The sequence below is a fragment of the Coregonus lavaretus genome (assembly GCF_964263955.1).
Source record: "Coregonus lavaretus genome assembly, chromosome: 33".
Taxonomy (NCBI): Eukaryota; Metazoa; Chordata; class Actinopteri; order Salmoniformes; family Salmonidae; genus Coregonus; species Coregonus lavaretus.
In genome coordinates, this window is record NC_140020.1 from 8,197,578 (window position 1) to 8,224,556 (window position 26,979).

Sequence of the window (26,979 nt, forward strand, 5' to 3'; positions counted from 1 at the left end):
TCCATATGTGTTATTTCATAGTTTTGATGTCTTCACTATTATTCTACAATGCAGAAAATTGTAAAAATAAAGAAAAACCCTGGAATGAGTAGGTGTGTCCAAACTTTTGACTGGTACTGTATATATAAAAACATTTCCATTAAAGTATAATTTTTTAGAGATGACCAATGTTACTGTCCCCACTACAACAACACAAATATTGAAATACATGTAATTTTGTCCTTGAAACATTTAATTGAAATACTGTAGAATTCCATTAATTCCTATGGAAGACTGCTCCTACTGGGGACTGCCAATATGGCCGACCGGTGGCTTCAAAGCCTCTCAATGACCAATACATAGCATCAGCAATCCAGGGTTTGTATACATCATTGGTTGGAGGCGTCAAATCAGTGAGCAGCTGCTTTTGTGATCATTGTCACGAAATTCCACCTCCGACACCGCCAAAACAACCGCTATGCAGATGTCAGCTAAAGCAGATCAGATTTAATAGAGTTGCAAAATGCCGGTAACTTTCCCTAAATTCTCAGGTTTTCTAGAAATCCTGGTTGGAGGATTCTGGATTTCCTTCATATTCCCTCCTGATTCTGGGAATCTTCCAATTGGGACATCTGGAAAACCTGATTTTTTTTGTTAAATCTACTGGCATTATGTCAACAGTTGCTTATTAATTGAGTTTATTGAGCAGGGACAAAGTACAACAAAAACATTAGTCGCATACACTTGAGAAAATATGTGTTGTACCAGATTTAGCTAGCAGCTAATTTCTGTTTGCAAAGGGTATTCACTGAAAAGGGCGTAGCCGCGGGAAGTAGTTTTGGGGGTGCTGGGATCTTTGCCTGCGCTGCAGTCAGCTATATCGGTCCACTAATACAGGACTATTAAAGGCCCAGTGCACTACATTTGTGAAGAAAAAAAATGTCTTCCCGCGGCTATGGAAAAGGGTATTGGGTTTTGTATTTCTGGCAAGTGTCTGCACAGGCTGGTTGAATGAATTAAATCCACTCTTGTACATAAAAATATGTGCATTTATTCATTAAAAATAAGTCAATGAGAATTTCTTGGTACAATCATCACATTACTTATTATCTACATCCCAAATGGCACCCTATTCCCTATATAGTGTACTACTTTTGCCAGAGTCCTTTAGGCCCTGGTCAAAAGTAGTGCACTAAATAGAGAGGGTGCTATTTGGAATGCATCCATGATGTTTTGGCATCACATTTGAACAAAACAAAAATGTAATGCGGCTAGCGTCACACCGACACCGGGACGGACTGATGAACACTACCGATCACCAAGTACAGCATTGACACAATCTGAAACAGGAAGTGACATCTTCTGTGTCCAGGGCCAACACTGATTGGCTGTTTCCATTACTATTGTATAAAAGAGTGTTACCTGACTCGGGACACACATATCAAACTATAAACAAGTCCTATATTTGGTCCTGATTCATGTCTTTCCAACAGACCTTGAGAACCAGAGAAGTGTCCTGCTGTGCGTGTCCTTGGATGTCAGCAAACCAAAATGGCAACTGCCTTGGTATGGAGGTTTGGCTGACGAGAGGAGAGCGAGTCAGTTTCATTTACGGACAATGACAGCCTGGTCCGGGTAGATGGTTTCCCCCAAAAGAGCACAAGTCATGAGCCTTTGGCAGAAGCCTGGACCTGCATCCAGGCCTGGTAGACTCCTGGTAGGGCACTAGCTATACTACTGTGAAGAAGAAGTGGGAGTCAGAAGCTTGACTTTGGTCCTGGTCAAGTGCAGTGGAGACTGAGGCTCTGTCTGTTTGGCACTAGAATAGCTTATCTCAACAGGTGGGGGCACAAATCTGGATGGGAAGGAGGGAGGGAGGTAGGGCTGGGGTGGAATGTTAGGGGAACAGGAATTATGGCTTTGGTCCTGAGCCAGCAGTGTGGAGGGAGGGGGCTGGGGCTGTGTCCTGTATATAAGTGCAATACTAAGTAGTGCTACTTATTGAATAGGGTGTCATTTGGCACGCTGACAGAGTCTGGGTAGTGGTTCTAAAGAGCCAGGCGGAGATGGCAGTGGGGTTGAGTCTCAGACAGAGCTGAGTTTGACCAGGCCCCTGACAGAGTCCTCATGCAGAGAGTCCTGGCTGGCAGGGCCGTAGAGCTGGGCAGGGTTAATGTGTCCCCCGTGGGTCATGTGGGCGGCGCAGGGCAGTGTCAGAGGCATGGGGCCGGGCGAGGGCGTCTCCTCAGGGCTGACAAAGTGATGGTGGTGGCAGTGGGTGTCCGGGTCCCTCAGTATCAACATGTCCCCCGCACAGCCCAGGCCGGGCATGGAGGAGGGCAGGGAAGGCTGGCTAGGGGCCAGTGAGGCACATGGGTCCCCCAGGGAACTCTTCCCAGGGAGAGGGGGTCCCCCTCCGCCCATCATGACAGGGTCGCTGTGGAGAAGGGGGGTGGCGGCAGCCTGCAAAACGAGTTTGGTGCTCTGAATGCAGTGCTCTTGGTCACACTGAGGAGACAGGGAAAGTGACAGGAGATGAAAGGAAGAGAAGGGGAAAAAACAGTAGGAGAATGATATGTTTTACCATAGGAGGGACAGGGAATACAGGAGGGAAATTATAGAGGGACGGGAAATAAAGGAGGGAAATTATAGAGAGACGGGAAATAAAGGAAGGAAATTATAGAGGGATGGGAAACACACAAATAAAAAGGTTAACAGACAAAAAAGGAAGAAAAATAATGTTAGTGAACCCATTAAAACAAGTCTTCCATAAAACATGCCATTACTACGAATACATTAGCATGTATAATCAACTCAATACCTAATTCAACTCACTACTTCAACTCTAACAGGTGGTATTACCATGTCATTTCCATTCAATTGAATTACTCAACACATTTTGAGATTGCCCAAAATTGCTTCCTTTTTTATTTTGGAACATTTTCATAATCTCTGCACGGGCGTATGGCCAAAGTTACTTGTTCTCACAGCTGCCCGCTTCAAACAAGGCTGTATGCAAATATGGAACCAGCCAGAAGACTATGATTATTCTGCTTGAGATATAAAATGACTATTTGAAACTACTGCAGGGAGAGGATCCACAGACTGTGGGGGGAAAATACACATCAGTGTTCAGCAGAGTACCGACTGGTGAATTAAAACATGGATATATTCAGAGGGAGGGTGATAAGATTGCCTCAGAGTGAGACGTGAGAAGTTACATCCCGATGAATCAATGAACACAAAACACATGAGCTGTGTTCATTCACTATTAAATACTGCTCTCTGGATCACAGGGTAAAGCCCACTGTGGCCACCAGCAGGGAGAGAGAGAGTAGGAAAGAAAGAGAGCGAGAGAGAGAAAAGGGAGAGAAAAGAGAGCGAGAGAGAAAATAAAAGAGAGAGTGCGAGAGAGGAGAAAGAGGTTCAGAGCCCAATAATGATATGAATAGAGACAGATGACTGCTCTCTGTTGGTCGTAATAATAACACAGGCTGGTTCAAAGAGCCATTTGTAAGTGAGAGCACTTGAGTGAGTTGCGGACATCATAAGGGGAGTACGCTTTGAAATAACTTTCAAAGTGTTTCTCGGTGGTTATAAATACTGAAGTGCCAACTCAGTCCTGTGAAACACTAAACATCTCTAATGCATTAAGAAAGTGCCCTCTTTCTCATTCTCCCGAACACACCCCCTCTCCCTATTCTACACACACACACACACACTACCTACCATGTGAGTGTGAAGCTGGGTGGAGGTGTACATGCTGCTCCCGTTGGAGTGTAACACAGGCTGGGGTGTGTCTGGCTGGATGAAGCCTCTTCTGTCAATAAGACTAGAAATAGAAGACTTGGCACATAAGCAGAGGTCTTGAAATGTGTGTCTGTGTATACTTAGGTGTTTGTGTGAGTCTGTTTCTCCATCTCTGTGTGTGTGTGTGTGTATCTGTGTGAGGTGAGAGAGAAAGAGAGAGAGAGAGTCTGCTTTGGTGTGCATGTGTGTAACTGCAAGAGTGTTTGTGTGCGTGTACTTCGGTGTGTGTGTGTGTATCTGCAAGGTGTGTGTGTCTGCCTTGGTGCAAGCGTTCCTGCATGTGTGTGAAGCCTCCAGGCCCCATCTCTCCATGCATACCCACACACAGAGCAGATGGCAGCCACCTGTCTACGAACGGAGAACAATCCCCCACACATTCTCCCCAGGCAACAGGAAACTTGTTAATGATATGTGAAATTCCCAGAAGATCCAACCCAATGTACAGTACCTACCTACTGAGCAAACCATACACATACCTCAACTATTATTACACATACCTCAACTATTCCACTATTGTCAAGCCAGCTGTAACCCATTCATGTGATAGACCAGCTAATGAATCAATGATAATTGTTACTCCACCAGATGTTTGACAAACTTACTTGATTTTGTATCTGCGGGTAGTGTATGGACAAAATAATTTAGGGTCAAAATTAAAATTGACCCTAAAATCAACACTAATGTAACTCCATAGTTTTGGTACTGTGGTGTCACTGGGGAGAGAGCAAATGACTGGGTGAAAGACATTATCTTCTACAGCCAGACCATTTGCGTTAAATGCAATAACCAACCATATGCTGTGGGGACGTTTACGATGGTTGTGCCCCAAATGGCACCCTATTCCCTATATAGTGCACAACTTTTGACCAGAGCCATATTAGCCCTGGTCAAAAGTAGTGCACTACATAGGGAACAGGTGGCCATTTGGGGCGTAGACAATGTACTGAGCTCATCCTAATAATGTGTAAGACAAGGCTAGTTCCAGAAACAGTGTACAGTGATTATTCCTGCCTGCGTGCGCTGATGGATATCTTGATTGAAAGCGTTGCTCATTTAACAAAGTGGCTGGCAGTTTGATTCACATAAGCAGAGCTCATTCTGTGGGTGCTGACTAATGCAGTAAGGGAGAGAGATGGAGGGGAGGAGGAGGCAGAGAAGAGGAGGGGAGGAGGAGGGAGAGAGATGGATATTCTTAATTATTTTGTATTTTATTTTATTAGGATCCGCATTAGCTGTTGCAAAAGCAGCAGCTACTCTTCCTGGGGTCCACACATAACATGACATAATACAGAACATTAATAGACAAGAACATCTCAAGGACAGAACTACATCAATTAAAAAATTGCACACATAGCCTACATATCAATACATACAAATAGGGGAGAGGCGTTGTGCCGTGAGATGTTGCTTTATCTGTTTTTTGAAACCAGGTTTGCTGTTCATTTGAGCAATATGAGATGGAAGGGAGTCCATGCAAAAATGGCTCTATATAATACTGTACGCTTTCTGGAATTTGTTCTGTATTTGGGGACTGTGAAAAGACCCCTGGTGGCATGTCTGGTGGAGGGGAGGAGGAAGGGGAGAGAAGAGGAGGAGGGAAAGATGGAGGGGAGGAGAGAGATAGAGGGGAGGATGGGGGGGAGGAGGAGGAGGGAAAGATGGAGGGGAGGAGAGAGATGGGGAGGAGGAGGAGGGAAAGATGGAGGGGAGGGGAGGAGGAAGGAGAGGAGGGGAGGAGGAGGGAGAGAGATGGAGGGGAGGAGGAGGGAGAGATGAGGGGAGGAGGAGGGAGAGAGATGGAGGGGAGGAAGAGGGAGAGATGGAGGGGAGGAGGAGGGAGAGAGATGGAGGGGAGGAAGAGGGAGAGATGGAGGGGAGGAGGAGGGAGAGAGATGGAGGGGAGGAGGAGGGAGGAGGATGCGGAGGAGGAGGAGGAAGAGAGATGGAGGGGAGGAGGAGGGAGAGAGGTGGAGGGGAGGAGGAGGGAGAGAGGTGGAGGGGAGGAAGGGGGAGGAACAGGGAGAGATGGAGGGGAGGAGGAGGGAGAGAGATGGAAGGGAGGAGAGAGAGATAGAGGGGAGGATGAAGAGGGAGAGATGGAGGGGAGGAGGAGGGAGAGAGATGGAGGGGAGGAGAGAGATAGAGGGGAGGAGGATGGGGAGGAGGGAGAGCTGAATCTAAAATCCTTTCGATCTACAGTTGAGCTATCGCCGTGACTGCATACAAAAGTCTGTGTTCTCATTGGACAAGTTTCAGGAAGTAACTCCCTGTTTCAAATCATTTTCTCCCTACTGAACACGACCAGCCTTGCTGTTAGGGTTGGGGTTAGTTTGGCCACAGAGACTCACCTGGGTGGAAGAGGACCACAGAGGGCAGCACAGCAGTTGGTCAGGATGTTCCCGTAGCTGTAGGGGTTGTAGTTGTCCTTCGCCCGTTTGGTCGACCATGAGCCTTTAATCTGGAGGGGGAACATGACCAATCAGTGCAAAGGGAAGGGAACACTGCCGCTACATCGCTCTCCAACCAAGGTGCATCAATTGAGGAGCAAACTGAAGTCAAGAGGAAATTCAGCAACTTTTGGAGAACAGTGGAACTCAACCAATCACACCAGAGAGACAGTTAAGAAGGATGAGGGAGGATGCTGGAGTGTTCAATCTACCAGAACCTCAGCAGCGCAAGTGAAAAACAATAATCAAGCCAGTGAGTTATTACATGGAGGACCAAGCGTGAAATTAGCCTTAATGAGACAGAATTTATATCAGCAGTCAAAGTCAGACAATTTTTAAAAATGTTTTAATCATTTTAGCAGACGCTCTTATCCAGAGCGACTTACAGTTAGTGAGTGCATACATTTTCATACTGGCCCCCCGTGGGAAACGAACCCACAACCCTGGCGTTGCAAGCGCCATGCTCTACCAACTGAGCTCCAGGGGGGCTGGATGATGAGATGTGGTGTATGTGTACTCACGTCCTCGTTGGTGGTCTGATTGGAGCTAATGAGGTAGGTATGGAAACCCGACAGGCCCAAGATGGACCATACTGAGAAGAAACACACCACCACCTCTAGCACAGTAATTCAGTCAAGGAAAAGAGACCACCATCACTACAACAACTAGCACATCGTCACGGTGGCTGAGAGGTGGAGAGAGTTCTTGCATTTGACCTTAGAAACGCACAGAGTGGGACATAGTGGTATTGACTACCAGAAGATGGTGTTGGGCCACTGATTTACTAGGCAATGCACTCTACATGTGGTACGGCTCCATTAAATAACTGCTGTGTCCTCCAGAATGTCCTGAATGACTCCAGGCAAAGTGGATACATACAGTGCAATGTGCACAAGGCAGTAAGCTACGGGCAAATCTTCGTTCCATAATGCAATTAGCGGGAAGACGTAGTTGTCAAAATCGCACATGTGAGCGGTTTCGTGTGACAGAGATGAAAGTGTCTTTAACATTTGAGTCATTTAGCAGACACTCTTCTCCAGAATGACTTACAGGAGCAATTAGGGTTAAATGCCTTGCTAAAGGGCACATAAACAAAATGTTCACCTAGTCGGCTCGGGGATTTGACCCAGCGACCTTTCGGTTACTGGCCCAACGCTCTTAACCGCTAGGCCGCTTTGTCAAAAACCACAGTTGGAAAGAGGGAGATGAGGACAGTGTCATCTGTCATTCAGAGAGATGAGGACAGTGGCATCTGCCATTCAGAGAGATGAGGACAGTGTCATCTGCCATTCAGAGAGATGAGGACAGTGTCATCTGCCATTCAGAGAGATGAGGACACTTATCACACACAGGCAGACAGACACACAGACACACTCTGCCCCAGTGAAAGGATATCTGGCAGGGCTGTCTTTGAGTGCGCTGAGGAAGCCTGTCCGGTTGGATCCTGCGGAGAGCCGAGAGAGCAGAGAGAGCAGAGAGAACAGAGAGAACAGAGAGAGCAGAGAGAGAAGAGAGAACAGAGAGAACAGAGAGAGCAGAGAGAGAAGAGAGAGCAGAGAGCAGAGAGAGGGTTTGTTGGGGAATATCCAAAGTCTCACTGAGCACCATGATGATGAGCTAGTCAGTACACAGCATTACTTCACATAACTGATGCTAGTCTCACTGACTGACTGCAGCTGGGAGAGTAACTGATGCTAGTCACACTGACTGACTGCAGCTGGGAGAGTAACTGATGCTAGTCTCACTGACTGACTGCAGCTGGGAGAGTAACTGATGCTAGTCTCACTGACTGACTGCAGCTGGGAGAGTAACTGATGCTAGTCTCACTGACTGACTGCACCTGGGAGAGTAACTGATGCTAGTCTCACTGACTGACTACACCTGGGAGAGTAACTGATGCTAGTCTCACTGACTGACTACACCTGGGAGAGTAACTGATGCTAGTCTCACTGACTGACTGCAGCTGGGAGAGTAACTGATGCTAGTCTCACTGACTGACTGCAGCTGGGAGAGTAACTGATGCTAGTCTCACTGACTGACTGCAGCTGGGAGAGTAACTGATGCTAGTCTCACTGACTGACTGCACCTGGGAGAGTAACTGATGCTAGTCTCACTGACTGACTGCACCTGGGAGAGTAACTGATGCTAGTCTCACTGACTGACTGCACCTGGGAGAGTAACTGATGCTAGTCTCACTGACTGACTGCACCTGGGAGAGTAACTGATGCTAGTCTCACTGACTGACTGCTGCTGGGAGAGTAACTGATGCTAGTCACACTGACTGACTGCAGCTGGGAGAGTAACTGATGCTAGTCTCACTGACTGACTGCACCTGGGAGAGTAACTGATGCTAGTCTCACTGACTGACTGCACCTGGGAGAGTAACTGATGCTAGTCTCACTGACTGACTGCACCTGGGAGAACAGAGAGGAGCAGCAAAGATCTCTAGCCCTGTGCTCCGCTAATACAGCAGTAACCCATTGAAAACCTCCCTACACAAAGGCAATGATGAGAAAAATAGATTTAAGTCAGTGCTTAATGTGAAGGGTCAATAGGCTGAATCAGTTAAGTCATCAACCAGGAACTCTAGTCTTGATCAAAACGTCTCTACTGTGGCGCAGCAGGGAATGGGCGAGTCCCAAATGGCACCCTATTCCCTATATAGTGCACTACTTTTGACCAGAGCCAATAGGGTACCATTTTGGACATGACAATGACTGACAGTTAATGATTCAGAAGAAGCTCCCTCATCCCATCTCTAGGCTACACACAGGATACACTAACCACTATCAATACCCACAACCCCTAAGACTGACGCTGTTAGTTACAGTAATCAATGGGCCTACTGCTGATCACTGATGCAAATGAAACCTAAATCCATTCATTATTGCCTGTAGAGAAGCCATAATCACCCAGAAAAACCATTGTGGGAAATGACTTAGAAACAAACAGGTATGTAATTAAGGCCATGCGTTCGTTGACTCTCTCCCTGCACAGTGAGTTGTGGTCCCCAGACTGGGGTTGCAGTGTGCACACCCCTGGGGCCGTATGTATCAAGCTCAGTGTATCTCAGAGTAGAAGTGCTGATTTAGGATCAGTTTAGGCTTTTAGATCACAATGAATAAGATTCCATGGACAGGTGGTAGATCAGCACTTCTCCTCTGAGAGGCTTGATACATACGGCCCCTACTGTGGCTGACTGATCTGTGGTGTACAGTAAAGTGTCCCAACACTCCGTCTCTCTGAAAACTATGTGGGAAACCTGTGCTGCAGTGTATCGGGATAGGACAATTAAGTAAAGAAGGCTAGGGCAAAAAAAGATTGATACCTATTACAGAAATACCAGGGTTATGCATTCACTTATCTTGTCCTTGTTGATATTATCTAGATAACAAGCAGTATGTTCAGGGTACCTGACGTGTATAGGAGACTTTGTTCGGGGAAAAACATAGTTTTGTGTTTATCTCAGGGCATCAACACTGTGTGTGTGTGTCTCTGGTCGGAGTTACTCACTCAGGATGACGTGTGTAATAACAAAGGCGAAGATGAAGACTGTGAGGAAGGAGAGGGAGAGGATGAAGAGGTAGAAGAAACGGTAGTTCCTCTTCCCAACACAGTTCCCCACCCAGGGACAGTGGTGGTCAAAACGCTCTGCAGAGAGAGAGAGCGAGGGGGTGAGAGAGCGTGAGAGAAAGAGAGAGGAGAGAGAAAGAGGAGAGAGAGAGTGTAAGAAAGAGATAGAGAAAGAGGGGAGAGGGAGAGAGAGAGGAAATAGGGTAGAAGAGAGGGAAGTGTAGAGAAGGGGAAAGAGTGGAAGAGAGAAATAAAGGGGAAGAGAGAGGGAAGATGGTAGCGGATAGAAGGGAAATACGAAGTGGAAAGAGAGAGAGGACGAGTGGGAGAGAGTAGGTGGTTTAAAAGTCATATGGAACAGCCATCGAGTTAGTCAGTTTCTTCTATTATGTTCCCCCAGATGCCTGAGAGTCTGAGTGAGGTCCAGGTTTACTCCACTCACCCACACAGTTGTCACACAGGCTGCAGTGCGAGGCCCGTGGGGGCCTGAAGATCTTGCAAGTGAAGCAGTACTTAAGCTTGACCGTCTGCCCGTTGATGACCACCTCTCTGATCCTCGGGGGCGGCCTGTACCCTGGACCACTGGGGCCGTTAGCGGCGTCTGAAGAGGACCACACAAGACCAAGTCAGATTTAGTTCACAAGGGAAGCATTTTCCTTTGTTTTCCTATGTTGGATATCCAGTGCAGTCTCAGAGCTGTATGTTATTTCTCAAGCACAGCCAGTCTGGAAAGGACCAGATACGAACTCCTGTATCCAAGGTGGCTCTGGCTCAGTTTTTATTTCCCTGTTCCCCGTAATAAACAAAACAAGTCACGCCATCATATCAACAGTATAGGCTTTCACAGTCAGCACATTTTACTGGTTTCCTCGCTGATGCAATTTACAGCGGCAGACCCCTGGGGCACGGTGGCACAGTGTTTACTTGACATTACATTATTAATCTGCTCTGCAGGACCTAGCATTCATCACACACACACACACACAGACTTTAGAGGCTCACACACACACACACACACACACACACACACACAGAGAGAGACTCGAAAGGTGCAAACGCACACAGACACACACTGCATGCTCTTCCAGCTTGGAGATGGGGGGCCACACCTCACTGACCCAGACAAAGTTATTTATTTCTCTCAGTGGGGTCTGACGGGGCCGAGGTCCCTGGAGGGTGGGGGCCAAAGTGACGCCCTGCAGCCCTGCATATCACTCACTCTGCATCACTGCCTTAGACCATTGTTTTCATACACCGTCATTCCTTTTTAACATTTAAATCGCACTGTACCACTGGTTTATTGTTTAATATAAATTGATTGTATAAACATTAAAGATCGCTCCGCCATTTCCTGGTTGCTAAAATTCTAATAGTTCACCTAATTTCAGTTTATGTGACAAAACAAGCAAGTATAGTGTAGAAAATCATTGTACCATCTAAACCGCTGTGAAACATCTTTTACATAACCAAAAATATTGTATTTTCAGCTGTTTGAAGCTGGTGTACAAAACTGAAAGTAAAAGACGCAAAAACTAAACTTAAGAACGGAAAGCATAGAAATAGCACACATAGAATAGATCTACCACTTCTTAGACTTGCTTTCAATGAGAATGACAGATCTATAACAAATATTATTATTACTATGTGAATTTGGTCAGGTCGCCCAAAAAGTGACATATTGCAGCTTTAACTATCAGGCTTTAAAAAGGGCTGTGATAAAGTGACCTTGGATCAAAGTATCAGGCGACGACGGAATATCAATGTGGTGAACATCTGTGGGACTGAGATTTAGCCTCAATATTTAGCCATGACTTTGTGCATATGAAAAACAAGACATTGACAGTGGCGGTGACAGTAGCGTTGGAACGGAGCATACATTATGTTTTTTGCGGAAAGGAAAGGAGATCACTTGCTATCACTTCACATGCCATTCTTATACACAGAGGATTGTGAATGCATTAAACACGACGCTGACAGTGCAGGAATGAGGAGATGTACAGTATCAGACAAAAGTTTGGACACACCTACTCATTCAAGGGTTTTTCTTTATTTTTACTATTTTCTACATTGCAGAATAATAGTGAAGACATCAAAACTATGAAATAACACATATGGAATCATGTAGTAACCAAAAAAGTGTTAAACAAATTGAGATTCTTCAAAGTAGCCACCCTTTGCCTTGATGACAGCTTTGCACACTCTTGGCATTCTCTCAACCAGCTTCATGAGGTAGTAACCTGGAATGCATTTAAATTAACAGGTGTGCCTTGTTAAAAGTGAATTTGTGGAATTTCTTTCCTTCTTAATGCGTTTGAGCCAATCAGTTGTGTTGTGACAAGGTAGGTGTGGTATACAGAAGATAGCCCTATTTGGTAAAAGACCAAGTCCATATTATGGCAAGAACAGCTCTAATATGCAAAGAGAAATGACAGTCCATCATTACTTTAAGACATGAAGGTCAGTCAATCAGGAAAATGTCAAGAACATTGAAGGTTTCTTCAAGTGCAGTCGAAAAAACTATCAAGCGCTATGATGAAACTAGCTCTCATGAGGACCGCCACAAGATAGGAAGACCCAGAGTTCCCACTGTGAAGCATGGAGGAGGAGGTGTGATGGTGCTTTGCTGGTGACACTGTCTGTGATTTATTTAGAATTCAAGGCATAATTAACCAGCATGAATACCACAGCAATCTGCAGCGATACGCCATCCCATCTGGTTTGCGCTTAGTGGGACTATCATTTGTTTTTCAACAGGACAATGACCCAACACACCTCCAGGCTGTGTAAGGGCTATTTGACCAAGAAGGGGAGTGATGGAGCGCTGCATCAGATGACCTGGCCTCCACAATCAACTGACCTCAACCCAATTGAGATGGTTTGGGATGAGTTGGACCACAGAGAGAAGGAAAAGCAGCCAACAAGTGCTCAACATATGTGGGAAGTCCTTCATGACTGTTGGAAAATCATTCCAGGTGAAGCTGGTTGAGAGGAAGCCAAGAGTGTGCAAAGCTGACATCAAGGCAAAGGGTGGCTACTTTGAAGAATATAAAATATATTTTGATTTGTTTAACACTTTTTTGGTTACTACACGATTCCATATGTGTTATTTCATAGTTTTGATGTCTTCACTATTATTCTACAATGTAGAAAATAGTAAAAATAAAGAAAAACCAATGAATGAGTAGGTGTGTCCAAACTTTTGACTGGTAGTGTGTATAAAGGAGAGGAGAGAGAGAAGCACGGCAGACATCAGACAGAATGCATTGTGGGACTGCAAGTTGTGGGAAGCAGCAAAGAAAGCAGCTTAGAATTGAAAACATATCGAGCTGCTCCAAAGATAGCATTTGGGAGCGAGACTGAAGAAGCGTGGGAGAGAGAAAGACAAAGAGGGGAAAATAAAGTAGTTTGAAGGCGTTTAGTTTGCAAGGGCTAGGTTGTGAAACAGACAATAGGGCAACCTCTTCAAAAGTTCACTGCTTTTTCAGTGCAGGCCTGTAATATCCATTTTCATCAATGTTTAATAAACCAAATGTAATTCTTGTTAATAGGTATTGTTTGCAGGCATGATTTTGACGACAATTAGCACCAATTTCACTGTTTGTAGAGTTGACTGTACAGTCCAGAACCTCCAGATCCTTTAATAAAGGATGTGCAGATGTTATTTCTAGATGTGTATCACATAGTGACTGACCACAGACACTAAACAACCAAACTGAGTAAATATAAACTTTCCACCCTTCCTCATGAACTGTATACAACAGCGTTAAGGTGGTGAGACATAGGTTATGTCCCAAATGGCACCCCATTTCCTATATAGTTTACTACTTTTGACCAGAGTCCTATGGGAAATGGTCAAAAGTAGTGCATTACATGAGGAATAGGGTTCCATTTGGGACGCATCCATGAGATGTTTTCTATCCTGCTATAAGAAAGCTGGAGTTAGATGCACAGAGCAAGCAATGCCCACATTTGGTCATTCTCTCAGTAATGACTATTTTGTGATTGACAGGTCTGTTCCGGAATGCTGTATTCACAGGGAAAAACACAGTTCCAAAAATACATTGATTGTTCTGTCTGTATAGCACATATTTCTCTCATTGAACATCCCTGACTGATTCTTCTTGGTTCACATTGGATTGGACGTCTCATAACAAAAGGGAACCAGTGGCTTGCGCCAGTGATAAAGGAGGGTTGGATCCCAAATGGAGGGTTGGATCCCTATTCCCTATATATTGAACTACGTTTGACCAGAGCCCTATGAGTCCTGGTCGAAAGTATTGCACTAAATAGGGAATATGGTAACATTTGCGACACGGCTGAGATCTTTTCTAAATTGAACTCTAAAATGAAATCAGGCTGTTTCGACAACATGCCATTGTGCTCAGGGCAAAGCGCCTCTCAAAGCTGATGTCATCTCCAAACATAAACACTGAATACCTGATCATCTCACTGATACACACACACACACTGAGAGGCGTTTAGAGGGTGGCATGTGATTGGCTCGATCCATGCCGTTTGATAGAGGTTGGGTGAAGTTCACGTTGATAAATCTATCTGCCTCATCAGCAGAACACAAACATGGAGAAGAGAGTTCAGACCATCTCAGAGTTTCAGAGTGCAGAGTTCTGCCTCTGCAAAGTCCCAAAATGCACCCCATTCCCTACATAGAGCACTACTTTTGACTGTTTGGAAACCAGGTGGTCTCCATAGTTACCTATCTGTCTCTCCAGGTCGGCAGCCTCGTCGGGCGTGGCGCGGGGCAGGACCCCCGGGTCACTGAAGCTGGCCCTGAACAGCATCCCCAGAACAAAGACGAACAGCACCCCTCCGATCACCGGGATGGCCGGGGTCAGGTTGGATGCCAGGAACGGGCAGCTGGAAGAGCGGAAGAACAAAACCATTTAGGAATGGAAAAGTATGTAGCTGTATTTATTAGCTGGTCTTAGTGTGGTCTCTCTGTATCTGGGTGGGTGGAAAGTTTACAACTAATAAAACTGTTAAGATAAACAGGCATGTGCACACATACACACACTTATTTATTTGATTAACTCACTTAAACCATGCCTAGTGTTTTGTTCATGAACAGATGTTGGTTAGTGTAATCACATTATAGCACTACTGTACTGTCTGTCCTCTGTACCTAACGTCATTAGGTGACAAGACTGGGGGCCGGGGCCAAGGAGGAACGGCCTTCCTGGAAAGCTTTTCTGTGGCACAATTCAACACACCCCATAGGGCTCTGGTCAAAAGTAGTGCACTATATAGGAAATAGGGTGCCATTTGGGACGCATCCACTGACTGAAATCTACTGGCCTCAGCCTGAGAAGAAAAACTATTTCCAAGCATTTTCCTCGACTGGCATCCGTAACAAAAACATGAAATGAAAGGTATACCTTCATGTTTATTTTCACATTATTTCTAGAAATGAACAGAGGCTCCATTCTTTTCTTCTCATAGCCTGGGTCTATAGCAGCACATACATATGTGCATATGGCAATGGTATGGAGTTATGTGCATTTTTCCATACAAATGGACCCATAAGGCTCTGGTCAAAAGTAGTGCACTATATAGGGAATAGGATGCCATTTGGGACACAACCACTGTAGAGCTTGCAAGTTAAGCATTTCACGGTACTTGTGCATAAAACAATAAAACTTGAACTTGAGTGAGAGGACATAGCGACTGGTCCTATGGGTTAGTAAGGACAGCAGCCCCAGATGCTGTTATTCGTGGCTTGGTGGGGAAATTCCTAAATTACTCCACTATGGCTCCTCTCAGAGGATTTCAATCATTTGCAAATCATGGTTGTATCTGAACTGGCACACTATTCCGTACATAGTGCACTACTTTTGACCAGAGCCCCATAGGACTCTTGTCAAAAGTAGTGCACTATGTAGGGAGTAGGGTGCCATTTGGGACTTTCCCTATAACATAATAATGTTTGGAAACATTTTGAATGTTCCTACCTAGTATTATCTATTATACAGGGGGTCAATTAAAAAAAGGATTGGGAAGCATCATGTCCATGTAATCCGTTAATATTTTAGTGGGCATAATATCCAATCAAAATCTCTTAAAATAGTAAAATCTCAACCCCATGTAGGTTCCCTAAAGTCCTCTATGGGTTGTTCCAATATTGGACATCGAGATCCCCATGATTTCATGAGGGAGGCATGTTGAGCGCAGGTTTGAGTCATTGGTTTGAATAATTGGTTTCAGGTTATAGTCTAGGCAGAGATGAGGGAGCCCTCAAACTATTTTAAATATGAAATGGTACTAGCCATGAAGTGAAATACACTGCTTTTATCCACTTAGCATAGTCAGTGTTAACTGATCTGAGATCTGTATAGCTGCCACTTTGGCTCTGTGAGGTGGCTACGCTGGAATTGAATTAGACTGAAACTCAGATCTTATCAGTTCGTCATGCTGGGATTGGAAATAGCTGCAGCAAGTTTCCAAGTAGTCCTCTTTAAAAATGTCTCCCATTGTGTCTAAGGAGGACTGGGGGAGGTAATCGCCCAATGTTGTTGTTGGCATTGTAAAGAAAACATGGATAATTGTCAGAGGGCTGGCTTGGAGATCTGGCACACAGTGGAGGGAACGGTTGGGTAGGGACATGGTAGAGTGAATTTTTCATTCTACCTGCACTTCACTATCCCACTGCCTTTGGAAATACAAGGACATTGCCATTGGTAAAGACTATGGAATTCGGACAGTCTTGGATACTGTACTGAAAAAATAGTTTGAATGAAAGTTTGAAAGGTAGCCTAGCGGTTAAGAGGGTTGGCCCAGTTACTGAAATGTCGCTGGTTTGAATCCCCGAGCCAACTAGGTGAAAAATCTGTCTATGTGCCCTGAACAAGGCACTTACAGGAGCAATTACAGGGTTAAGTCACTCTGGATAAGAGCGTCTGCTAGATGACTAAAATGTAAATATAGGAGAAGTGAAAACATTCAGGCATGAGTGTCTCATCTCCTTTTCTGAGGCTTTATACAATGCAATGAGTAACCAGAAGTTGATCCATTCCAAGGTTGAATCACGACACAATTCATCCTTGTTATGCTTCATTCATTGGACCATTTGTGCAATGTTTCCCAGGAAAATCCCAGAGCATGTTGGACTATAAATGGATGAATGTTTTGCCTGTAGTTTAGAGACACTCTACATTCTGGCTAGAGGAGTGCAATTACTTTAGTCTTATCTTTAGTCAAACACAACAGAGACCAAGTCTGAGTCCCAAATGGCAACCGATGCCGATTAACAGGATGCCATTTGGGATGCAAGCCAAATCAAACTGGAACAATCGGTGACTCTCCTCCAGTTGCCTTGGAGATGCAGGCTGTTGGTTCGACAGGACACAAAGAGCTTAAGAGGAAAAACTGTTACCACGGAAACGGGAACACTGGGGTGCCATGTTTTGGAAGGTGTGGTATGGAACGTGGGAGGAATGAAAGGCAACAGAGAAGGAAAGATGGGAGGATGGGTAGACCGACCGGAAAATATCTGTCACTCATCTCCCAGTCTTCTCTTTGCATATTAGGATCGGTGTCACTCTCAAATGAATGAATTTGCATGTCATAATAGTGGGCCTATTCGAGCTGTCATTCAATTGTCTAATTGAAGACATCTGTGTATCTGACTTACTGTTGTGCCTTACATATGTGGCATTTCATCACTCAATGAATAGCCTAGGCCATTGAATTACAGGCTTGTCTGCTTAATGACTAAAATGGAAATGTTTTCAGGCTGATACACTAAGCAAATCCAAAAAGTTTCTGAATTTGAACCCATCTTGATTGCTATTATACAAACCTTTAAACATGACCCTTTGAAAACCTGCAGAAGCTTAGAGAGCTACAAAAACATTTCATAGACCTTCAACGTGTGAGACAGGATCCCAGAGGACGACTATGAGGCCTGCTGACTAAGTTGAAAGGGATGGTTTGTCCTGTATCCCCGACCCTGCGGATTGCACAAACATCACAATAACTCCTTGTGTTCATATTTCTCAACATCTATGCATGTCAGAGCCCTGGAAAACCCAAATGAAATACATCAACCCAAGGAATGCATTCACCTGACCCCTAAAAACAAGTAACTCATTAGTCATTACTAACACAAATATGGAGCAAACAAATTCTATTACATAATCTTTCCTGACCAATGAGGATTGAGAACCATTACGTTTCTGCAATGTTAGGAGCTCTGCTCACCAAAGGTTGACTGAGTGGAGTAAATTCCATCTGCTTGGCGAAACCGAAGCTCTGTGACCATTTGAAAGGGAGGGTTGTTCCACCTCAAAAAGCACAAAAAATAGGATTTCGACACCCACCATCTCAGATTGTTCTAAAATTGTTTGTTGTTAGAAACAGATACAATTAGCATTCCTGCAACATTATTTTGTTGAAATATAATTTGATATCTGAGAAATTAAGCTAATTGATTGAACCCAAATTGGCCATTTTAATTTATAGGATTCATATAATATTCAATAAATATAGTACCTAACATCGGATTTGGACCAAACTTTCTTTCTAAGGATGAATTAGACATGAGGAATCCAAAGAAAACACAACACACAACAGTGTGGTAGCAGAGAGAACAGTCTATGACTCGGTTGGCTGGAGTCTTTGACAATTTTTAGGGCCTTCCTCTGACACCGCCTGGTATAGAGGTCCTGGATGGCAGGAAGCTTGGCCCCAGTGATGTACTGGGCCGTGCGCACTACCCTCTGTAGTGCCTTGCAGTCATAGGCCGAGCAGTTGCCATACCAAGCAGTGATGCAACCAGTCAGGATGCTCTCGATGGTGCTGCTGTAAAACTTTTTGAGGATCTGAGGACCCATGCCAAATATTTTCAGTCTCCTGAGGGGGTATAGGCTTTGTTCACGTCTGTCTTGGTGTGTTTGGACCATGATGTGGACACCAAGGAACTTGAAGTTTTCAACCTGCTCCACTACAGTCCCGTCGATGAGAATGGGGGCGTGCTCAGTCCTCTTCTTTTTCCTGTAGTCCACAATCATCTCCTTTGTCTTGATCATGTTGAGGGAGAGGTTGTTATCCTGGCACCACACGGCCAGGTGTCTGACCTCCTCCCTATAGGCTGTCTCATCGTTGTCGGTGATCAGGCCTACCACTGTTGTGTCGTCAGCAAACTTAATGATGGTGTTGGAGTTGTGCCTGGCCATGCAGTCATGGGTGAACAGGGAGTACAGGAGGCGACTGAGCACGCACCCCTGAGGGAACCCCGTGTTGAGGATCAGCGTGGCAGATGTGTTGTTACCTACCCTTTTCACCTGGGGGCGGCCCGTCAGGAAGTCCAGGATCCAGTTGCAGAGGGAGGTGTTTAGTCCCAGGGTCCTTAGCTTAGTGATGAGCTTTGAGGGCACTATGGTTGTAGTAACTTGACAAGGAATGCCCACACGCATTTCAATATTACTTTCCTTTACTTTCAATCCAATAAATAAAAGGTGTACAGCCATGTACAAATGGTACAAAAACAGCAGAACGATACAGCCCACTCAACCTGTGGTAGAATCACATTGTACAGATCTGACTCTTGGTGATGACATCATCAAAGGGGAAAGGTCACGGTCAATACCAATAATAACCATGCACACATGAATAGCAATCATACTATACTGCAGGTAAGTACAACACACATTCAATGTAATTATTTATATAGTGTCCACACTGTAACACTTCTCCCCCCTCAATTTAAATCCCCTCTGTAAGGAAAACATAAGGTTAACATGTAAACCACATCAGTGTTTTCTTTTCAATACTGTAGCACTTCTGCTGGTGTTACTGTAAATGTAAACAAAACAAAAAAATGACTGTCCTTATTTCTTTTCCACTAGGTCTGCTGCTCCAAACAAACACTAACACCACGAGTCTCTCAGTCTCAACTACAGAGTAAGTCTTTCAGGAGGCTTGTGACTACGCTGTGATCTGCGCAGTACTCCTGGTGTGCCACGAGACACAGGTAAGGCGTGTCCCCGTGGAGCTGGGTCTGAGGGCACAGGAGCGGGTTGGGTGTTTGTGAGAGAATGTTCATCACCCTCTGCTGGAACCACTGAATGCCCCTGTTCTTCAGATACTGTTTCCTGTGGGGTTTCAACTTGTATACTACCACCCACAGCTGTTCCGTCTGAAAACATGGTCTTGTCTTTGTCATAGCGCAGGCGGATGTGGTCCTGGTGTCCGCGCATGACTCGACCATCAGTCAGTTTGACCACAAAGGAGACGGGACCACTCTGACTCAGAATGATACCTGGCAACCAGCGTTGGCTGCTTGTGAAGTTGCGGATGTAGACAGTGTCATTGGGTTTTAACTGTCTCTCCCTCGCGTGGTGGTCATATCTCTCTTTTTGTTTCTCCAGCTTCCGTTCCACTCGTGCTTTGATGTCCGGACGCAGTAGATCCAGGTGAGCTTTTGGCTTTCTGCCCATCAACATCTCAGCTGGAGCCTGCCCTGTTGTTGTTTGTGGCGTGATGCGGTACTGGAACAAGAACCGAGAGAGCTTAGTTGTGATGGTTCCCCCAGTCATCCTTTTGAGCCCCTCTTTCAGTGTCTGCACAGCCCGCTCCGCTAAGCCGTTTGAGGCCGGGTGAAACGGAGCGCTGCGGACATGGCGAATCCCGTTTCTCCGCATTCATTCTTGAAACAAGTCACAGGTAAAGGTTGTTGCGTTGTCGGACACAAGAGAGTCCGGCAGACCATGGGTTGCAAACACCTGCCGAAGCTTTTCGATGGTTGTGGTCGCTGTGATGTTGCTCATGATGTGAGCCTCCAGTCACTTGGAGTGCGCGTCCACCATGACAAGGAACATGTGTCCCATGAAAGGGCCTGCAAAGTCTATGTGCAGCCTGGACCATGGGCGGTCAGGCCACTCCCACATCTTCTGGTTACTCTGACACTCGGAACATGATTTAACTTTGTTTCCTACGTCCTGATCCATGTTAGGCCACCAGATGGAAGATCTGGCTAAACTTTTCATCCGGGAGGCAGGGGGTGGAACAACCACTCTGGACCCCCAGAGTATGCAGCCATCCTGCACACTCAGCTCAGTTTTGCACTTTGCATAAGGTCTTAGTCCATCATTCTCTATGACAGGAGGCCAACCCTGCATAAGGAATCTTTTCACTTGGGACAGGATAGGATCCCGGTCTGTCCACTGTTTGATCTGTTTGGCATTCACAGGTGAGTTTGATAATCTCTCTATTAGGAAAATTGTCTCGGGAGGCACCACAGTTGTGGCGGGCATCTCTGGTAGCGGGAGACGGCTGAGCGCGTCTGCGTTTGCATTGTCCTTCCCCGCTCTATACACTATAGTGTACTGGTAAGCTGACAGTGTGAGGGCCCAGCGCTGTATCCTTGCTGAAGCCATGGGAGGAATGCATCTTGATTCACTGAAAAGGCTCATCAGTGGTTTGTAGCAGGGATGTAGCTCAGTTGGTAGAACATGGCATTGTGGGTTCGATTCCCACGGGGGGCCAGTATGAAAAAAAATATATACATATAATGTATGCACTCACTAACTGTAAGTCGTTCTGGATAAGAGCGTCTGCTAAATGACTAAAATGTAAATGTAAAAAATGGTTTGTGGTCAGTGCATATGGTGAAATGACGACCGTAGAGGTACTGATGGAAGCGTTTCGCAGCAAAGACTATGGCCAGACCTTCCTTGTCTAACTACACTGCTCAAAAAAATTAAGGGAACACTAAAATAACACATCCTAGATCTGAATGAATGAAATAATCTTATTAAATACTTTTTTCTTTACATAGTTGAATGTGCTGACAACAAAATCACACAAAAATTATCAATGGAAATCAAATTTATCAACCCATGGAGGTCTGGATTTGGAGTCACCCTCAAAATTAAAGTGGAAAACCACACTACAGGCTGATCCAACTTTGATGTAATGTCCTTAAAACAAGTCAAAATGAGGCTCAGTAGTGTGAGGCCTCCACGTGCCTGTATGACCTCCCTACAACGCCTGGGCATGCTCCTGATGAGGTGGCGGATGGTCTCCTGAGGGATCTCCTCCCAGACCTGGACTAAAGCATCCGCCAACTCCTGGACAGTCTGTGGTGCAACGTGGCGTTGGTGGATGGAGCGAGACATGATGTCCCAGATGTGCTCAATTGGATTCAGGTCTGGGGAACGGACGGGCCAGTCCATAGCATCAATGCCTTCCTCTTGCAGGAACTGCTGACACACTCCAGCCACATGAGGTCTAGCATTGTCTTGCATTAGGAGGAACCCAGGGCCAACCGCACCAGCATATGGTCTCACAAGGGGTCTGAGGATCTCATCTCGGTACCTAATGGCAGTCAGGCTACCTCTGGCGAGCACATGGAGGGCTGTGCGGCCCCCCAAAGAAATGCCACCCCACGACTGACCCACCGCCAAACCGGTCATGCTGGAGGATGTTGCAGGCAGCAGAACGTTCTCCACGGCGTCTCCAGACTCTGTCACGTCTGTCACGTGCTCAGTGTGAACCTGCTTTCATCTGTGAAGAGCACAAGGCGCCAGTGGTGAATTTGCCAATCTTGGTGTTCTCTGGCAAATGCCAAACGTCCTGCACGGTGTTGGGCTGTAAGCACAACTCCCACCTGTGGACGTCGGGCCCTCATACCACCCTCATGGAGTCTGTTTCTGACCGTTTGAGCAGACACATGCACATTTGTGGCCTGCTGGAGGTCATTTTGCAGGGCTCTGGCAGTGCTCCTCCTGCTCCTCCTTGCACAAAAGCGGAGGTAGCAGTCCTGCTGCTGTGTTGTTGCCCTCCTACGGCCTCCTCCACGTCTCCTGATGTACTGGCCTGTCTCCTGGTAGCGCCTCCATGCTCTGGACACTACGCTGACAGACACAGCAAACCTTCTTGCCATAGCTCGCATTGATGTGCCATCCTGGATGAGCTGCACTACCTGAGCCACTTGTGTGGGTTGTAGACTCCGTCTCATGCTACCACTAGAGTGAAAGCACCGCCAGCATTCAAATGTGACCAAAACATCAGCCAGGAAGCATAGGAACTGAGAAGTGGTCTGTGGTCACCACCTGCAAATCAGTCCTTTATTGGGGGTGTCTTGCTAATTGCCTATAATTTCCACCTGTTGTCTATTCCATTTGCACAACAGCATGTGAAATGTATTGTCAATCAGTGTTGCTTCCTAAGTGGACAGTTTGATTTCACAGAAGTGTGATTGACTTGGAGTTACATTGTGTTGTTTAAGTGTTCCCTTTATTTTTTTGAGCAGTGTATGAATAACTCTTCTCAGCACTCGTCAGCGTATGTGATACGAATCCAATGGGTTTCTCTGACCTGTTCTCCATCTGATGAGAGAGTACTGCCCCGACGCCATAGGGCGAGGCGTCACATGACAGGATGATCTCTTTGTCTTGGTCAAAATGAACCAGAAGTTGTGCTGATTGTAGTAGTGCTTTCACTTCCTTGAAAGCTTTCTCTTGTGCTGGCCCCCACTTCCATTTACAGTCTTTGTGGAGCAGCTGATAAAGTGGAGCCAACACTGTTGACAGCTCAGGGAGGAACTTACCATAGTAGTTCACCATGCCCAGGAACCACCTGAGCTCGGACACATTCTTGGGGTTTGGAGCATCCTTGATTGCCCTGACTTTGTCCTCCACAGGACACAGACCCTGCGCTGTGATTTTGTGACCTAGGTATGTCACACACTGTGCTTGGAATGTGCACTTGCTACGCTTCTGGCGCATCCCTGCCTCAGATAATCTCTTTAACACCTGGTCCAGATGGTGAAGGAGCTCCTCCGTCTCCCCTGTAACCAGGATGTCGTCCAGGTACACTGCTACATGAGGGATCCCCTGCAGCAGATTGTCCATTGTCCTCTGGAAAATGGCTGGGCTGGACGCCACTTCGAAAACCAAGCGGTTGTCTAAATGACTACTGACCCGTAGCACTGACGTCTGTAGCAATGAAGTGCTTTGAAAGGCTGGTCATGGCTCACATCAACACCATTATCCCAGAAACCCTAGACCCACTCCAATTTGCTTACCGCCCCAACAGATCCACAGATGATGCAATCTCTATTGCACTCCACACTGCCCTTTCCCACCTGGACAAGAGGAACACCTACGTGAGAATGCTATCCATTGACTACAGCTCAGCATTCAACACCATAGTGCCCTCAAAGCTCAACACTAAGCTAAGGATCCTGGGACTAAACACCTCCCTCTGCAACTGGATCCTGGACTCCCTGACAGGCCGCCCCCAGGTGAAAAGGGTAGGTGACAACACATCTGCCACGCTGATCCTCAACACAGGGTTCCCTCAGGGGTGGGTGCTCAGTCCCCTCCTGTACTCCCTGTTCACCCATGACTGCATGGCCAGGCACGACTCCAACACCATCATTAAGTTTGCCGACGACACAACAGTGGTAGGCCTGATCACCGACAACGATGAGAGAGCCTATAGGGAGGAGGTCAGAGACCTGGCTGTGTGGTGCCAGGATAACAACCTCTCCCTCAACATGATCAAGACAAAGGAGATGATTGTGGACTACAGGAAAAAGAAGACGACTGAGCACGCCCCCATTCTCATCGACGGGGCTGTAGTGGAACAGGTTGAGAGCTTCAAGTTCCTTGGTGTCCACATCACCAACGAACTATCATGGTCCAAACACACCAAGACAGTCGTGAAGAGGGCACGAAAAAGCCTATTCCCCTTCAGGAGACTGAAAAGATTTAGCATGGGTCCTCAGATCCTCAAAAAGTTATACAGCTGCACCATTGAGAGCATCCTGACTGGTTGCATCACTGCCTGGTATGGCAACTGCTTGGCCTCCAACCGCAAGGCACTACAGAGGGTAGTGTGTACGGCCCAGTACATCACTGGGGCCAAGCTTCCTGCCATCCAGGACCTCTATACCAGGCGGTGTCAGAGGAAGGCCCTCAAAATTGTCAAAGACTCCAGCCACCCTAGTCATAGACTGTTCTCTCTGCTACCACACGGCAAGCGGTACCGGAGCGCCAAGTGTAGGTCCAAAAGGCTTCTCAACAGCTTCTACCCCCAAGCCATAAGACTCCTGAACAGCTAATCATGGCTACTCGGACTATTTGCACTGCCCCCCCACCCCCACTTTTTACGCTGCTGCTACTCTGTTAATTATTTATGCATAGTCACTTTAACTCTACCCACATGTACATATTACCTCAACTACCTCAACTAGCCGGTGCCCCCGCACATTGACTCTGCACCGGTACCCCCCCGTATATAGCCTCCCTAGTGTTATTTTATTTTATTTATTTATTTAACTTTTTTGTTTTTGTTGTTGTTTTATTTTACTTTTTTATTTAAAAAATGAATGCATTGTTGGTTAAGGGCTGTAAGTAAGCATTTCACGGTAATGTCTACACCTGTTGTATTCGGCGCATGTGGCAAATAAAATTTGATTTGATTTAGGATGAAGAAACAATACTCTGAGCCACAGCTCCATACTTCTGGTCAGACATAGAAAACTGATACTGTATACTCGTTGTTGGGGTGGGATTGGTGTTGGGTGTGGGGGGTCCGTGGGTGGCTTTTGCCAATTTCTTTGGATTCCTCATGTCTTACTCATTGTTAGAAAAAAGTTTGGTCCAAATCGTATGTTAGGCACTATATTTATTGAATATCACATGAATCCTATAAATTAAAATGGCCAAATTTGGGTGCAATCAATTAGTTTGATACCTCATATCAAATTATATTTCAACAAAATAATGTTGCAGGAATGCTAACCTTACTACAAAAAGTATTTCCAAACAATCTAAGATGGTGGGTGTCATGGCTTGCTGAAATTATATGGAACGACCAGGGGAAAACAGTCTAGACAACATTCTCTCTGGCTTGTAGGCACAAACTCTCCCTATATAAGGTAGACAATTCGCTGCATTCATAATCAGTGGGGTCTGTGTATCAAATGACACCATATTCCCTACATATGAATGGGGGGGGTTAAAGGAAAACTCCAACCAAACATTTTCTTTTGGTATTTGTTTCCTTAGTTTTCAAGATATATAACTTTCAAAATAGAGAAATACAGCCATTATGATACCTCCTTGAATTTTGTATTTTTAAAGTTATATATCTTGAAAACTTGATTGCTCACATAAAAAACATTTTGAGATTATATCAACAATGGACTAATGAAACAAATACCAAAAGATAGTTTTGGGGTTAAATTTCCTAAAAGTTTGGCCACTTTTAAAAACGACTGCTCACACCTGTGAATGATGAGTTCTTGCATGAGCTACTGTAGTGTAATTTGCACTTACTCGAATGCGAAGAAAAGGCCGCTGGTGACCATGATGAGGACCAGGGTTAGGTAGAAGACCCCGGTCTGTCTCGCCATCATGACCCTTCCATTACAGTAGAATCTATTTCGGCCAGGGAAGATCTGCCACTTCCTGCGGGGAGTCCTCTTCTTTTTGTGCCCCGAGGTCTCCATAGGCGACGAGTTGCGCGTGCAGATCTGATTATACTGACATTCCCGCATGGGCTCATCAAGTCCGAGATGCATCTGCAAATAGTGCACCTTTCAAAACAATACAAAGAATTCAGGGGCAGCTGATAAATGGGGTTAAATATGTGCTCCGTGCTTGTTCCAGGTCCTTTGGCACAGTGATGATGTAATGCTGTCAGAAAATGTCAGTTTTTGTACAATACATTGCAGTAAAAAAAAAAAAATCTCAAAAAATCTCAAATACTTTAAAATAAGTTCAATTTTCTGACGTGCATCCTCCTGAATTTGATCAGCTATGCCACTTTGTCAGTGTGAAAATAAACATTGCCTCAATTGTTTGAATAACACTTCCATTGCGTTTTTAAAAACTATAACTGTAGCCACTAGCGAGGCGTGGCAACCGGTGTTACTGGCCAGATTTATGTAAACACAATGCAATGAAAAAATCTGGAGGACACGAGAAGAAACCCAGTCATAAAGACGTCCTTCGAGTGTCCTTAAAAGAAAATAATGCTTTTCACATTTAAGTGCTGAGAAGATATATCTCAACCAATCGTTTAGCAACTCAAAAGTGTAGAAAAATGCAATTCTCCAACGAGGATATACGCAAAATAAAAGACGAGCATTTTACTGCAGAATTGCGCGGATTAGATTTTCTAGAAGTGCAAGGTTCTCGTTGCA

General features: G+C 45.5%; 1 protein-coding gene across 1 annotated transcript; it reads right to left on the reverse strand.

Annotated features, from left to right (window-relative positions):
• Window positions 1-2,020: 2,020 nt before the first annotated feature.
• zdhhc14 (zDHHC palmitoyltransferase 14) lies at window positions 2,021-26,355 on the reverse strand (the record flags this gene model as incomplete). The annotated part of the gene is given in 9 exon segments (XM_084150836.1): window positions 2,021-2,487; window positions 3,709-3,811; window positions 6,138-6,247; window positions 6,758-6,850; window positions 7,604-7,680; window positions 9,750-9,887; window positions 10,252-10,410; window positions 14,524-14,684; window positions 26,111-26,355. Coding segments are annotated over 9 exon segments (1,509 nt in total). The 3' UTR covers window positions 2,021-2,064.
• Between the last annotated feature and the right edge of the window lie 624 nt (window positions 26,356-26,979).